At 57.3% G+C, this 14,540-nt stretch overlaps 1 protein-coding gene across 1 annotated transcript in view; it reads left to right on the forward strand.

Moving 5' to 3' along the window:
• The window catches only part of TRIM8 (tripartite motif containing 8), a 29,997-nt gene that overhangs the window by 12,174 nt on the left and 3,283 nt on the right, over positions 1-14,540 (forward strand). Inside the window, exons 3-4 of the mRNA XM_068398603.1 lie at positions 13,210-13,305; positions 14,196-14,429. Coding sequence (XP_068254704.1) covers positions 13,210-13,305; positions 14,196-14,429 — 330 coding nt within the window. The remainder of the gene's footprint in view (positions 1-13,209; positions 13,306-14,195; positions 14,430-14,540) is intronic.

Consider the following 14,540-nt stretch of genomic DNA (forward strand, 5'->3'; position numbering starts at 1 on the left):
AGCTGACTGGGGTCTGCGCTGTCAAGCTCCGATTGCCGAGTCAAACCTGGAAGATAAATGATACTTCAGGGGCCTGAGATCAATAATGTCAAAGGCTGGCCCGTAATCGGGTGAGATTAAAAACCAATGACAGGCCTTCTCCTAGGAGCAGGAGTCAGCACATTGAAGGAAAGCAGTAGGGTTTGCTCCTTTATGGTTATTCCCTGGCAGTGGCCACATCCAAAACCCACCTTCCCGGGCTGCCCCCTGCAACATCAGCGATTCCTCCCTTCAATCAACATCAACCAGATCCTGCAGGTCCCCTATGGCCAACCCCTCTTCACTGGTCCCTTTGCAGATGGTCCAGAGCGCTCCTGCCCTTGGGAGGGTGGCTGAGGTGAAGATAAAAGCAATGCAGCCCCGTGCTGGCCACCAGCCGCTTTTGCGGCTGCGGGATGAGCTGGGGCTGCAGGAGGCGGAGTGGAGGAGAGGCTGAAGCAGGAGGTCACATCGATGCTGTGGGTACCGTGATTGTAAAGATGCTTGGCTTTGGGGAGCGCATTGCGGAGAGGAGTTTGGGAAATGAGGGCTGCAGGTGACTCTTGACTTTGTCCTGAATATGTTGTTTTTACCTGTATTTATCACTTAACAGGTGCCATGCTCTGTCACAGCTCTGCAGGGCACGGCCATGCTGGGGCTCCTGTGAAGGATGCAGGGAAATAGGATGTTGCTTCTCTTTCCCGAGTGCGAGGACGATTAAAGGAGAAGGGGCCGTGCTGTCTGTCTCCTGCCACTGCCCCTCATGCACACGTGGGGAGCTGGAGATGCTGCCTGCCTTTGCCCCAGGCTCCTCTTCCCCTTCCTCCCCGCTCCCCCACCCCTTCCCCGCCAGGAAGCCTGGCCTTTGTGTGAAGTGATGCCTCCTGACATCAGCTGGGCGCCACGATTTCCTCCGCAGCGGGGAGGGTGAGCAGGCAAGGAGAGGGGTGCCACACTCCCCGAGGGGCGACATATGGGGCTGGCCTTGCGGCCAGGGTGCTGCAGGGAGGTGGTTGCCCCCGGACCCATCAGCGTGGTGGTTCGGCGGGGCTTTGCCTGCTTGTACTACTCTGCCTGAAAGCACCATGCCGGTGTGTTGCTTCTTGCTGCCTGTGACTGATGGCTTTGGTGGCGTCTTTATTTGACCCCTCTAGGGATGCAGCATTGGGCTCTATGTAGCTGAAGCTGGGCAGTGCCGGCTGCAGGGTCTTGCTCCGGAGTCAGTGGCCCAGTGCCACGGAGCTAAAGTGGAGGGGCTCACGGCAAGGTGGGAGCAGGGCTGACCTCTCCTGCGGCCCAGGGCTGCATCCGAGCTCTGGGAGCATCTTGCTGCCCATGCAGACATGTCGCTTCGGCAAGGGCAGAGCGCAGCTCGGCTGCGAGGGGGTTTGTGGGGTGCGGGCTCCTGGTTGCTTGTTGGGAAGGGGCTAATGCAACGCATGGGAATTGGCCAAGTGCCTGCCAACAAGAAGCCGGGGATGGCGCCTTGCCAGGAGCTTGGGGGCCTCGCATCTCTTTAATTCGAGACGAGTTTACTGGCGGATGGCGTTTTGCAGCTGGCTGGCTGGAAACTACAGGTCCCAGCATGCTCCCTCGCGTGTCGCCTGGCTGCTGAGCTCCGGCAGGAGCGTGGTACCACGGGGATCGTAGTCTCGGTGCTCACCGCTGTGGGGGTTTTGCTGCCGTGGAGAAGGGCTCTGGTTCAGCATTGCTGGGCAGAGCCGGGCTGCGAGACACAGGGCTGGTCTCTGCCTACTGCTTTCTTATCCTCCTGCCACCCACTTGCTTGATGCAAGACTAAGGTTGGCCTTTTTATGTCACCAGGCTGGGGAGGGGATCTGGTCCTATTCTTACTCGTTTGCAACGTAAATATTTTGATCCCGAGTACATTGCTGGGAGCTGGGTGTCACGTTGAGAAGCGTGATTCATTCATGCTGTTGCTGCTCGGAGCACAATGAGGCAGCCTTGGGACCGGTCCCAAAGATTTCCTGTGATCGCGGCTGGTGGGGAATTTGGGATGTCACGTTTGACTAAGTCAGAGCCCTCTTCCCGCGATCCCTGCAAGCCAGAAGTACTGTGCTGTGCCCAGCATGTTCAGGACTTGCCACCCCCAAAATGCGGTGGGTGCGGGTGGCTTGCATTTCCAGAGGGAGGAAGAACGGAGAGCGAGGGTGAGCTCCAGCTCTTGCCCTCCCCAGCTGCTGGCGTGTGGAAAAAACATTGCAGGGTGTAGGGCTTTGTACCTGGTCCCGGCCAGCCTAACAAATAAAGGTACAAAGTGATGAAGGTTTAAAACCTGCTGCACGTCACGTCTGGGAGGAGGCCCCAGTAGAGTTTCCCCGGTGGGGCCAGCGCAGCATGAGCATCCACGTGTGTTTTAGAGGGACGTGGGACAGCCTGAGGCAGGACGCTGGGCAGAAGCACTGAAAGGTGCCTCTCCATCTCTTGCTTCCAGTGCCCATGCTCTGCTGCCAGAAGGGACCTTTGCACCCGCAGTTTGGTCACCAGCACAGGAGGGGAGGCACCACTGCACCCTCCACCCCAGGGCTGGCTCCCTCCGTCCCCCCCGTGCATCGCTTCGTCCTCCCCACGCCGCTGACAGCCAGGTGCGGGCTGTGCAGCGCCCAGATTCACTCTGGCATCCTTCGTTAGACGGTGTTTGTTCATGCTGCATTTTTCTTTTTGCTGGCTTGTTTGGACATGCACTGGTACATTCACGGCACTCAGGCAGTAACGTGAGTCTCTTTCCCATTGGGAAAGGGGCCAGGATTTGGGGGGGGCGGGAGGGCAGCTTAAGCAGTAGTTTCTGAGATATTTCCTTCTGCCGCCACACCCTGCGTGAAAGAGCAATATCCGCGGCTTCAGCTGCTATCGCAAGGCTCCGAACGTCTCTCTTTTAATATAGATTGGTATCATTTTGCATTTTAAAGTAAAAACACGCTGCAAGCTGCAGACAGCTGTCGGTTGGCAGCTTTGTTTGAACATCTGGTATTGCTGGGCTGCTGTTCAGTGCAATCTAACTATGGGATTCATAAAGATTATAATCCGGGCTTTCAGGTCCTCAACAGCCGCCTCGTGAAAAAACCAGGGGAGAGAGAAGACCCAGCAGGGAGGTGGCTGAGGGGTCCTCGGTGTTCAGCAGGTTGTGGTCGGTCCCCTCTTGGGTGTGGGGTGGCTGATGGGCTTGGTGTGTGTTGCCTTGGCTGCCCACAGGTGCTTCCAGCTGCAAAACGCTTGGCACTGGGGACCTGTAGAAGTGCAAAGTCATCTTTGTTTTTCTTTTTTTTTTTTTTTTCTCCCCCCCACCCTTTTTTATTTTTTCCAGCATGTGTGCAGAATACGATGGAGTCTCATACTCCTCTGGGTGGGTGTCTGGCGCTGGCGAGCTGAAGCAGCAGATTCTGCTGTGGCTTTGGGTAGATGTTTGTAACAGTTGTCTGCAGCAGCAGGACTTGGTTTCTTTTTCTTTCAAGTAAGTGATGGAGGAGCCAAGGCTTGGGGTAAACATCTCGGCATGTCAAAACCTCGTTTCAGAGAGAAATTGAGTTCCCTTTTCTTCTCAACTGAAAGGTTGAGATAGCCACCTCTGTAAGCCCCATCCATCCCTCTGTGAGTCAGGCACTTTCCTTGGCACCTCGGAGAATTAAGCAGCCTCTAAACCCCTAACGGGTTTTATAAATCTTGTTAGTTGATCTGCATTTTTGCAAAGCTCTTTGAATCCAGCCTGTTGGCACATAAGTCACCTTGACTTTCTGCAAGGCTTTGACTCCCAACTCACTTTCAGGATCCATTCGTCAGTTGGAGGTGCACAAAAAACGTCCCCCCTTATCTCTATTAGGAAAAAAAAAAAAGCTGCCTGGAGAAATCTAGCTGCGCTCTGGTTGGTGCAAGCCAGTAATAGAGGTGCATATAAACCTGTTCTGCCCTTGTTTGTGTTGATTTAACTTACCAGTACAAATTAAAATAGCCTTGAGCGGTTGGAAGTTTAACTAGATCAGTTGTGAGGAAAAAAATAAAATCATGGCCTTTAAATCAAAGCAGGTTTTTCGTTCTAGTGCTGCCTGAGCCTGGAGAGGGGCTTTGTGCCGCCCGCACAGCCGGACCCCTCGTCTCTGGGTCACCAGACAAGATGCTGACAGGACACATGGCTGCAGGTCGTTGCCTTTGCACTTATCGATGGTCTCGTGGCTGGGACACGTGGGTGCACATGGGTATGGCTGCACTGCTTTGCTCCTTGGTGGCATCCAGGTTCCCCCCAAAACCCACTCATGCATCCAGATCCCCAGGCTGGGCTCTCTCTGGAGCAGAAATTAGGGGGGTAGGAAGCCAAAGGGGCTGTTTTTCAGAGCTCAGGTCTTCTCATGGTGGGGCTGAGCCGTGGCGGGTGCGGAGCGGAGGTCTTTGGGCAGGGGAGAGGCAGCTCAGCCTGCCATGGGAGGAAGGGTGGAAGAGGCTGGCTGTGTTTCACCCCTGGAGGGAGAAAGCTCTGAGATCACACAGGCCAGCTGGATCTTGAATCCAAGATGTTTATTTGGAAGAGGGAGCGAGGGTTTCTCAATTTTGCAGGGGCTGCAGATGGGGGTAGGTTTGCCGCCGAGCGATGGGAGTGGGTCCTTGCAGGATGGCCGCTTTTGAAGGCAAGGCATCCCGCCGGCCGCATTTTGGGGACGGCTGGCTGGGACCCTGAACTTGCAGCATGTTGGGAAGATCTTGGGATTCAACAGAGCTAGACGAGGCTGGGACAACAGCAGATCGAGGCAGGATTGGGGGTGCTGCCAAAGCCTGTTTATTTTTTTTTGGGGAGTGATGGAAGGAACGACTCACAGCTGATATGTCAGAGCAACAGAGTAACAGAGCTTGTGTGAGGAGCAGGATTTTGTGATTCGACTGAGTTTCAGCGCTGAACGACCTCCCATTTCTGCCCAGGCTGCCACCGCTGGAGCTGGCAGAGTGCTTGTGAGAGCCAGTTCAGAGAGATCATCCAGCTGAAAAGACTGCTTTTTTTACTGGCTTAATTTTTCAGCTGGATCTGTGGTCAGGAAGAGGCATATGTATGAAACCAGAGGCAGAAGAGGGAGAAAAGGAGGTTAGGGCCCCCGTAACATACATGTAAATTGATTGAAACGTTGAAGAAACCACAAGCACAGAGCACGCTGAAGGCGGAAAGGGCAGGACTTCTTGCACCATCTCTTAGGCTCTGAAAAACTGTGAAACCTGGTGAATCCCGGTCTGTGAGGCTGCAGGGCCCAGGTTTTATTTTCTGGTGTGGCAGGGAGGAGGCACAAGGCGATGCTGGTCATCAGGGCCAGATGTGCTCCAGGTGTTGGTGTCAGTCTGAGGTCCCAAGTGGCTGGAAACAGTTACTTAGGGTGCTTGGGTCTGGATGCCTGAAACTTTCTGGGATGTTGCAAACCCCGGCACTTTCCCAGAGTGCCCCAGCAATGCCCCAGTGCCGGTGCTCCAGAGCCAGTTGCTCAAAGGGCTTTTGGTGCTGGGTCATGCTGGGCAGGGTGGGCTTGTGCCGGGGCCTGCAGCCAGAGCTCTGTGCTGAAGATGGCTCAGCAGCAGGGTGAATTTTGGCACTGATTTATAAGCAGCCCCAAACCAGGACATTTTCCCCCTAAAACTGAAAGAGGAAGGGGAAAGAGCTCCTCCCTCGCATCCCTGGTGGTGGAGAAGGTGCGGACCTTGTCCATCACGAACATGGAGCCAAGCCGTGTGACTCCTCTTGGCTTTCTTTGCTCCCAGGCGAAGGCGGCCTGGACTGTCCTCCCTCCTGAAAGCTGGCCAGGGAGGGCTGCTGGCCGGCATCCGCACCCAGGCCTGGGTGGGGATCTCCTCTCCCTCCCCTTTCCAGCAGAGAGAAAGAAGATTTCTTGAGCTTCTCGCTGCCCCGAGGGCCTGGTCGTGCCTGCAGCCGCAGCCCCATCAGCTCTCAGAGCTGGTCTCTCCGTCTTGCTCCTGCACCACCCAAAAGCATCTGCTGTCCCCACACTGCTGGGACACAGCGCAGAAGCACGTTTTTCCCTGGCCAGATGCTGTCTCTCCTGGCAGATCCAGGGCAGGAGGCAGGCCGTGGGCATCACCAAGGCTCATCTTTGTCCTGTGGAGCCAGTGGCATCAGTCGGGACTCACCTGGCTGCATCCCCGTATTCATCTTCCCAGTGTGTTTCCAGCTCCTTTCTTCGTCTCCTCCCCAGGTTGTGAGTGAGTCTTGAGCCCCAGGTCCGATGGAGGCGATTCACCCCTCTTTCTCTGCCTCTTGCTGCGCTTTGCATGGGGTCAGCTCGTCCGATGCTGGCCCGTGATCAGCACAGCCTCACTCCTACCCTCCCAACACGCTGCAAAAGTGGCTTTGGTGTTTGGGGCGCCTCTGTTTTGGGGGGCACGTCGCCCATGCACCCCATATCAGGAAGGCTCCCACCTCTGGGACCTGTGGGGCTGCTGGCACAGAGGGCATGCTTCTGCATTCACTGGCCTCGTCTCCCTGCCTCTTAATCTCTCTTATCCCCCTTTTCCCCTCGAAGCGGCTCTTCGTCCCTGCGCAGAGGATGCTGACAGCAGTGGCAGTCAGACCAGGGCTTGAAGCTGGGGTCTGAAAGCGGCACAGAGAGCCCCGGCCTCCTTCCTCCATTTGTGCAAGAGGCAAGTAACGCCTGTGGCAGCAAGGAGCTGGGGGGACACAGAGGCCCAGGGAGGTAAATTAACATCCTCAAGGTCCTTCTGAAGGTTACTTTCTGACGGAGAATAGGTCCCTGTTTCCTGGCCTCCAGAAATCCCGCTGCTGGCCCCACGCGACACAATGCCTCGTATTTTCCCCTTACTAACGAGTTCTTCCTTTCTGCCGGGTGTAAACAAGGGGAAGAGCCGTCCCGGGCTGCAGGCACCGGCACAGCCCTGTGGCAGTCCGGGGTCCGCTGGTGTAAGGCCGTGCGTAGGAGAGTGGTCTGCCGAGCCTGCTGTCCCAGGGTGCCACAGGGACAAGGGCTGACATGAAAACTGCAAAGCAACCGAGTCGTGGCTCTGTGTTCAAGCCACACTGTGTGCCAGCCATGCTGCAGGGATGCTCTGTGCTGGGGCAGATGCTGGAGGTGGGACATGGGGCTTTGCCTCTGGGGCAGATGCTGGAGGTGGGACATGGGGCTTAGCCTGATGGTTTCTCCTCCCCAGCACGCTGGGGAAGGCTCGGAGACCAGGCAGCGTCTCGCAGGCAGGTGGGGACAGGCAGGAGGCATCTCCACCCGCCCCGGCGTGAGAACAGCGTGGAGAGCTGCTCTTGCAGGAGGCACCTTGCATTCTGTTCCCCCAAGCTGACACTGGGTATTCAGCCTCCAGCCCTTTTCCATGAAGCACCAGCTCTCCTGGTGCTCAGGGGTCCCTTGATGCTAGCAAGGGGGTCTCTGATGCCCATGCACTGCATGGCTGCTGCTCCCATCCCTTCCTAGCAAAGGCAGCTATTAATATCCCGGAGGCTGTTCCCTTCCCCTTTTCCTTCCCCTGCCGGGGATCAACCAGCCCGATCTCTGTGCAGGGAGCACCGTGAGAAAAGCCAAACCCCAGCGGAGCGTGCGTGTGCTCCAGGCTAGATGGGAGAGGCGAGGCCTCCTGCTCCGGCCCGAGACCTCTCCTCCTGCCCAGTGCTTACTGTAAATGTGTGCAAGATGAAACCTCAACCAGAAAACATTTCCTTCCTGTCCCTGTAAGCAGATCAGCCTCCCGTGAGTGCCGTGGGGGCCGTGGGGAGTTTGAAAGAGCTGCTTTTGCCTCGGTCTGGTCAGCAGGACACTGGGGGTGGTGGGAGGGATGCTCCAGTGGGTTCGGGCTGCGGGGATGGGTCCCTTCAGGCTGCAGCGGTGTGGGATCTTGTGGTTTGAGATCGTGTTTTTGGGGGGCACTGGGGTGCTGTGACCCAGAGCCGCGTGGTGTCGAGGTGCTGGTGTGTTGGCAGGTGGGGGGACACTTTCAGGAGGGATGAGAATAGCTCATTGCGTGGGTTTTTGCTCAGAAAACCGGCCAGCTGACAGCAAAGTGGGGCAGGGGAGCAGGAAGCCTGTGAGTGGGAGGCGCGGGGAGGCGAAAGGTTGTGATCGCCTCCTTGATCCAGGGCTCTCGGTGCATTAAAATTCAGTCACTGTGACTTCAGGCCCATCTCCAGCAACATGCTGGTATGTGGGTCTCAATGGGGGCCCTTGATCCCGGTCCCTGGGCTGAGCTGCAGGTGTCTGGAGCCATTCCCACAACAGGCATCTGCCCTTCACGGCTTCCTCACTCCAGTTCCACCTTCCTCCTCCTCCTCACCCTTCCTCCCCCTGGTGCTCCGAGCTGCTCCCTCTGTTCTGGCTTTCCGGTGGCTGCAAACAATGTCCTTATTCACTCGGCGGCTGGGATTTGGCGTCGAGGGGAAGGCCGGGGCGCAGGGGAGAAGGAAGGAGGGAGGCAGAGAAGCGAGCGGGCCTGTCCTGGGCCAGCCGTGCAGCTGCAGTTAAAGGCACTCTGTGGAGCAGGCTGGCTCTCTACTCCCCCCGGTTTCCTATGGGAATGAGGTCTGTGTGCTCTTGTGGTTTGTCCACCTGCCCTCCTGCAGTACCCTCTGAACCCGCAGCTGATTTCAGCCCAGTTTATTGGGAATTAGCATCCTGCAAGTGCCCTGCAGGTCGGTGTGTGGGGATGTGGTTACTCTTGCCAGGGAAACAGCCCTGAAGGATGCACAACCCTCATTAGACGTCAGAGAAGATGCACGGGCCTCGCTTCCCCCATGAGCACAGTAAGGCTTTTCACTGCTCCAACTCTCGTTTAAAACTGGAGGTGCTCGGCGGGTCGTGGGGCACCTCGCTGGTGAAGCTGCCGGGCTCCTTCCTGATGGCTGTCGGGCAGGGGCTGGCGAGTGCTTGAGCCCCCAGGGAGGCACGCAGGGACCCTGACCATCCTTGGAGCAGGCGAAACCTTGGGGCATGTTGCGGGATTTTGCTGTCTTGGTGCCATCCCCAGGGCCACAGGCTGCTTGGGGGTTTGAAGGGGGAACGAGGGGAGCGCTGGGCTCCAGGTGGGACAGGGGCATAAGCCACCGTTATCATGGGCTCAGCAGTGACCGCAGACTTAACCCTCTCCTTAGGGAGGGAACAGTGGTGAGACCAGCCTGAGACACGCCAGGGAGACATCTTGCCCGCAGATTTCTCCCTGCCTGGGAGGTCTCGGGTGGGTGTGAGCTCCTCCCCACGCCCCAGTGCCCCCCTTTGCAGTGGGGGGTTGCCCAGCCAGCTGAGCTGGACTCGTGTGTGTAACACAGCTGACGCTTGCGGTGCTGCAGCCCTGTAATGACTCTCAGATGAGGAGCCCAGATGCCTTGTGTCACCCGAGCTGTTAAACTCTTTATTACCATCGTTCTGTCTTGCAGTTGCAGGCATTTAATCTTGCAGAAGTTCTGCTCTGTTGGGCCAGCCCTGTCCCCTGGCAGACATCCCCTCGTCCCCTGCCTGGGAGAGCGGATGTGCCCCATGCTGGAGCAGCCGCTGGGAGTTGGAGCCGATGCAGAGCTGCCTGCCTGCAGGTCTGGGGGGACAGACTGGGAGGTGCAGTAAGGTGTCCGCGGGGCGAGGGTGGTTCCCCCGGCAATGGTTTCCTGCCAGCAAGCGCTGGGCAGATAGTGATGGTCAGCAAGCCTTTCCCCGGCATGATCCCGTGGGGACCAGCTGTGCGCATCCTCCCTGGAATGAGATCTTGCAGCGCTTGCTTTGCTTCCTGCAGAGACGCTCTGCCGGCAGTGGGGCTCCCGACCAGTGAGCAAAGGATAACCTCCAGCTCCTGCATGGGGTTGATGCCCACGGCGTGTTTGCAGAGAGCCCCACTAACCTCCTCTTAGGGCTCAGCTTTTCACCCCCCTTTTATTTTTTTCCATGAGAAGGGGGGAGATTACTTGCCACTCCAGCAGAATAAACTGGTGTCCAACAACTAGCCCTATCTTGCTGTGGCCTATGGAGTCAGGGTGGACCGGCCACGTACTCTGGCCGCAGATTAACGTATTAATTAATTAGATGAGTTCACTCTCAGCTGGTGTGGGAACACAGAGCGTTTTTGGCGGCTGTTTTGCAAACTGGCGGCGTGTCTAGGAAAAGACAAACTGGGATCTCAGAGTTGCTCAGAGCCCGGGAAGGGCGCCTGAATGGAGGGAGCTGCAGTTCCCCCAGCATCAAGGTCATGCATGAAATATGAGAAATTACCCTGAGAAATTCTGATCCTGAAGGAGGAGGAGGAGGAGTTCATGACTTCAGAAATACCAGATTTGGGAGGGGATGGAAGGGGAAGGGATAGATTTTCCTTTTCAAAATACCTAAGGAATTCAGCCCGTGCTGTGGAGACAATGAGATTTCGCCCCTCGGTGCCAGAAGGGGTAGTTCATACCCCTGTGCCTTGTTAAGGTTTCGGTTGTTGTGGGTGAAAAGCCCTCCCATCCTGCTGCAAACTCGGGCATGTACGGTTTTTAAATTGCCCTAAAATCAAGAGAGTGGCTCAAATGTGAGCTTTAAAGAAAAAGCTGCATGTCCTCTATTCTCTGATTTCTATGGCTTTAGGTTGTATTTCGGTCACTTTTTCCAGCTGTGAAGGGCTACTAAATTAACTTATAAGTATAGAAAGTTATTTTTTTATATGTATATTTCTCTATGTATTTGTGATTTCACATAATTGTATGATTCCAGGAGCAGAGCACCCTGAGGTTTGTTACAAAACACAAAGGTTGGCAGCTTTGCCACGGCAGCTGCAGGGCAGTGGGAAGGGCACAATGGTACGTGCATGTCCGGGGCTGTTCGGTCCATCCCTTGGGGGTCCCTCACACCGGTGGGGCTGGCAGGGTGGCCTCCACGTGCCCGGCATCTGTCAGCGATGGGAAACTCTATTTTCCCCCACAAGAGCATCCCAGCAACATTGGGGTGGCTCCACATCAGACGCCTGATGCATATGCCGGGGCGGGATGGGGATTTGGCCTCTGTGCCCCGTGAGCTGTGAGTCTTGGATCCCATCCCATGTTTTCCCCTGGCCCTGCCCCAGCTGGTGGCTGGGGGAGGCGGGCAGGGGACCCGGCTGCTCTCAGGGCCCCCACCAGTCTCGGCCGTCCTCCCGGTGGGCTGGTGTGGGGTGGGTCTGGCTGCTCGCGGTGGAGACAGCGAATCTGTGCCGGCAGGGAGGGAGGCGTAGGGAAGGGCTCGGTGCGAAGGCTCACTGTCTTTTGGCTCTCCAGCTTGGAGAGCAAGAAACTCGGCCTGCGTTGCAAGACCTGCCCCGACTCCCGGGCTCAGTCGGCCTCCTGCAAGCAGGGATGCAGGCATCTCCTTCCCTGGAGCAGGCGGCTTTCCCATCAGTCAACTGCGATTTCAGTGAGGAAATTCCTGCCTGTGGGTGCTGGGGCAGGACCCAGAGCTGGGTGCGCTGCGCTCCACGCCAGGCCCGTGCAGAGGGATGCTGCAAACCATGTTTTCAGCCAGTGGTGCTTGGGAGCAGGTCATGTTGACGTGCACCTGCCTGTGCCACTGCCAGAGCAGGTTGCTGCCCGCCGCGCCACAGCTCTGCCCGGTGCTGGACCCAAAATCCTGGCTGAGCTCCCAGAAAAGCCACCAGCAGCCCTGCGCACTGGCCTGACTGTCGGCACAGGACCTGGGACGTGGTTCCTGCCTGTGCCCTTGGCTCTCTCCGAGCAAGCGGTGTTGCACCTGCTCTCCTGAGCTCGGTTCCCACCGTATTTAACCCAGGAGCAAGGTGCAGCCTCCCAGCATTGCAGCAGTGCAAATAACGACCTTTTTGTGATGAAAAAAGGAGATTTTTCATGTAAGCATCAAATCTTTTTACGTGTGGATGCTCCCACCTATTCAGCTGGTCCTAAAAACAGCAGCAGCGATGCCCTTGGATGCCTGCAGGTGCGTGTGTCTCTGCGTGCACACGCCAGCAAACGTCCCCCTGCGCCTGCGGGTCCCCATCGCTGTTGCTGCCCTTCAGACCCCGTTTCAGTGGGTGTGCTGTCTGCGTGTCTGTGCGTGGGTGGGTGCTCACGTGTGGGCACTGGGCACGCATGTGGAGTGCAACTGTGAGAGGGAAACTGTTTTTTTTTAGCTCCTCATTATTATTAGTGGTAGGAGCCCAGCAGCTGTGAGGCTGGAGGTGCCCAAGACCTTAAGAAAAACAACAGGAGGGAGGAGGCTTCGCATTCCTGCTCCTGAATTGAGTCGGAGGTGACAGCCTTTCCCTTGCAATGCAATTAATCCCGGCAGCGCCTCTGCCACCCTCCCCCTTCCGCCTCGTCCAGGAATTAATTACTTGATTATAAATCCCCGAGTGGCAGTTTATAATAGCAATAATCCCCTCAAAATTCATCCTTGCTGCCGGTTTCTTCCCATCTCGCCCCCGCTGTTGAGAGCCTCTAACGCTGTGTCTCCATGCCAGGCAAAGCCCTTCTCCTCTCCCCGCCGCTGTGACAGCTTTCCCCTGGGAAAAATTTTTGCCTGGCGGGGGTGGGAAATGAGGAGTTGATTTCCAGGGGTGTTTTAGGAAGCCCTGCCCCTGCTCGCAGGGACGGAGCCCATCTCTCATGGATAGTGGGTTTCATCCTGGCTGGGGAAGCACACAGGAGCGAGGTGCTCGCACTGAGAGCTGGCGATAACGTGGTGTCCCAGTTATTAGGGCTGATGGCTCGTGCCCAGCCCAGAGGAGTGGGGGCCAGGGCTGGGGGGTAGCCTCGTTCCTCCTCTCTCTGTCCCTCCCAATTACACTGACGCTGGCTCTGGGGCTCGTCACGGAGGCGGGGAAGAGAGAAAGGATTTGGCGTGGCATGTGGGTGTGCGAGGGCGGCGGTGATGTCTTGTGGGAGCCTGCCGGCAATGGGTGATGGGCCTTGAAACGGTGCTGCTGTAGCGGGAGATGAGCCTCTCTGTGTCCTCCCCAGGGCTTGGCAAGGGGCTGCCCCCATCCAGAGGACCCAAATCAAGGTCCCCAGCACACATGGCCCCTCTGCATGGCCACTGAAATAGCGAGGTTTCCACCTCCACCAGCCACGTGTGGGCTTTCAGCTCGGCAATGGCATCCCGCTGGGAAAAAGCCCTGTCCCTTCCAAACTGCGTGGTCAGAGCCGGTGCGGGCAGCACCGAAGCTTCCTGGCACATGTGGCTGCCAGGCTCTGACGGCTGCTCTTCTCTCCCATCTCTGCAGAAGATGCTGATGAAGCAGCAGGACCGCCTGGAGGAGCGGGAGCAAGACATCGAAGAGCAGCTCTACAAGCTGGAATCGGACAAGCGGCTGGTCGAGGTAACTGGTGCTTCACCCTGCTGCGGCCAGCCCTGGAGACTGTCACCCCATGGCATGATGGGGAGAGGCTCCCAGGGCACAGGGACCAGGTGGTCAGAGAGGAGGGAGGACACACAGGGGAAGAACGGCTGGCTGGACCTGCCATCTCCATTCCTGTCCTAGCAGTCGTACTTTTGGGAGATGAAATTTGGGGCTGCCCTACAGCCTTGTGGGTCCTGGGGTGAGTTGGGAGGCAAGGAACGAGGCTGTCCTTAAATATCAGGTGGCCCCCCTGCCTCAGCACAGCCTTCCCCAGGCCACCCACTTCATCCTGAGTGTGAGGGGAGGGTCTGGAGATGGGAGATCCCCGAATAAACCGCTGAAATACTCAGGAGGTGGAAGAGATGCAAGCGAGTGTTTTGCTGGGACGCAGGTAAAACAAGATCAGCTTGTGGTCCTTAAAACCCCTCAGCCTCCCAGAGTGTGGAGGAAGGGCTCTGGAGCATGATGTGACTCCAGGCTGGGGTAGGGAGGAGGACAGGGATGGGGATGGGGATGGGAATGGGGATGAGGATGGGGATGGGCAGGGTTTTTCAAGGGAGCGCATGTGCCTCAGTGGTGCGGCAGGTTGTTGCTTGGCATTGGCCCTCCAGAGGCGATCCCCACCAAGTCCAGGGAATCTGCAGGGTTAGCCAAACTTCCATGGTGGCCCTGTTGGGTCTCCGGCACGTAGGAGTCCTACATGGGAGCTGACCACGGGGTTTGGTCTGTGTGGGTGTTGCAGGAGAGCAGAGCTGTGGTGCCCCTCTTGGGTCGCACCCACCCTTGCTGGGGAAAGGGCCCAGATGTCCTGGGACATCATGGCAGAGGTTGGAGGGTGCAGAGGGGCTGACCCTGCTCCTCTCCCCCAGGAGAAGGTGAGCCAGCTGAAGGACGAGGTGCGCCTGCAGTATGAGAAGATGCACCAGATCTTGGATGAGGACTTGCGGAAGACCATGGAGATCCTGGACAAAGCCCAGGCCAAGTTCTGCAACGAAAACGCAGCCCAGGTCCTCCACCTCAATGAGCGCATGCAGGAGGCCAAGAAGCTCCTCAGCTCTGTCCAGGTCATGTTTGACAAAACTGAGGATATCAACTTCATGAAGGTGAGATGAGCTGCCCGTGCTGGGGGTGGGAGGGGGCCACGGGTAGGTCTGGTTGTGTAGGGAGCATTGCGGGGCGGGCTGGGGGCACTGATGGGGACTTGCTGGTTCCCC

This window comes from Nyctibius grandis, chromosome 4 (genome assembly GCF_013368605.1).
Source record: "Nyctibius grandis isolate bNycGra1 chromosome 4, bNycGra1.pri, whole genome shotgun sequence".
NCBI classification, from domain to species: domain Eukaryota; kingdom Metazoa; phylum Chordata; class Aves; order Nyctibiiformes; family Nyctibiidae; genus Nyctibius; species Nyctibius grandis.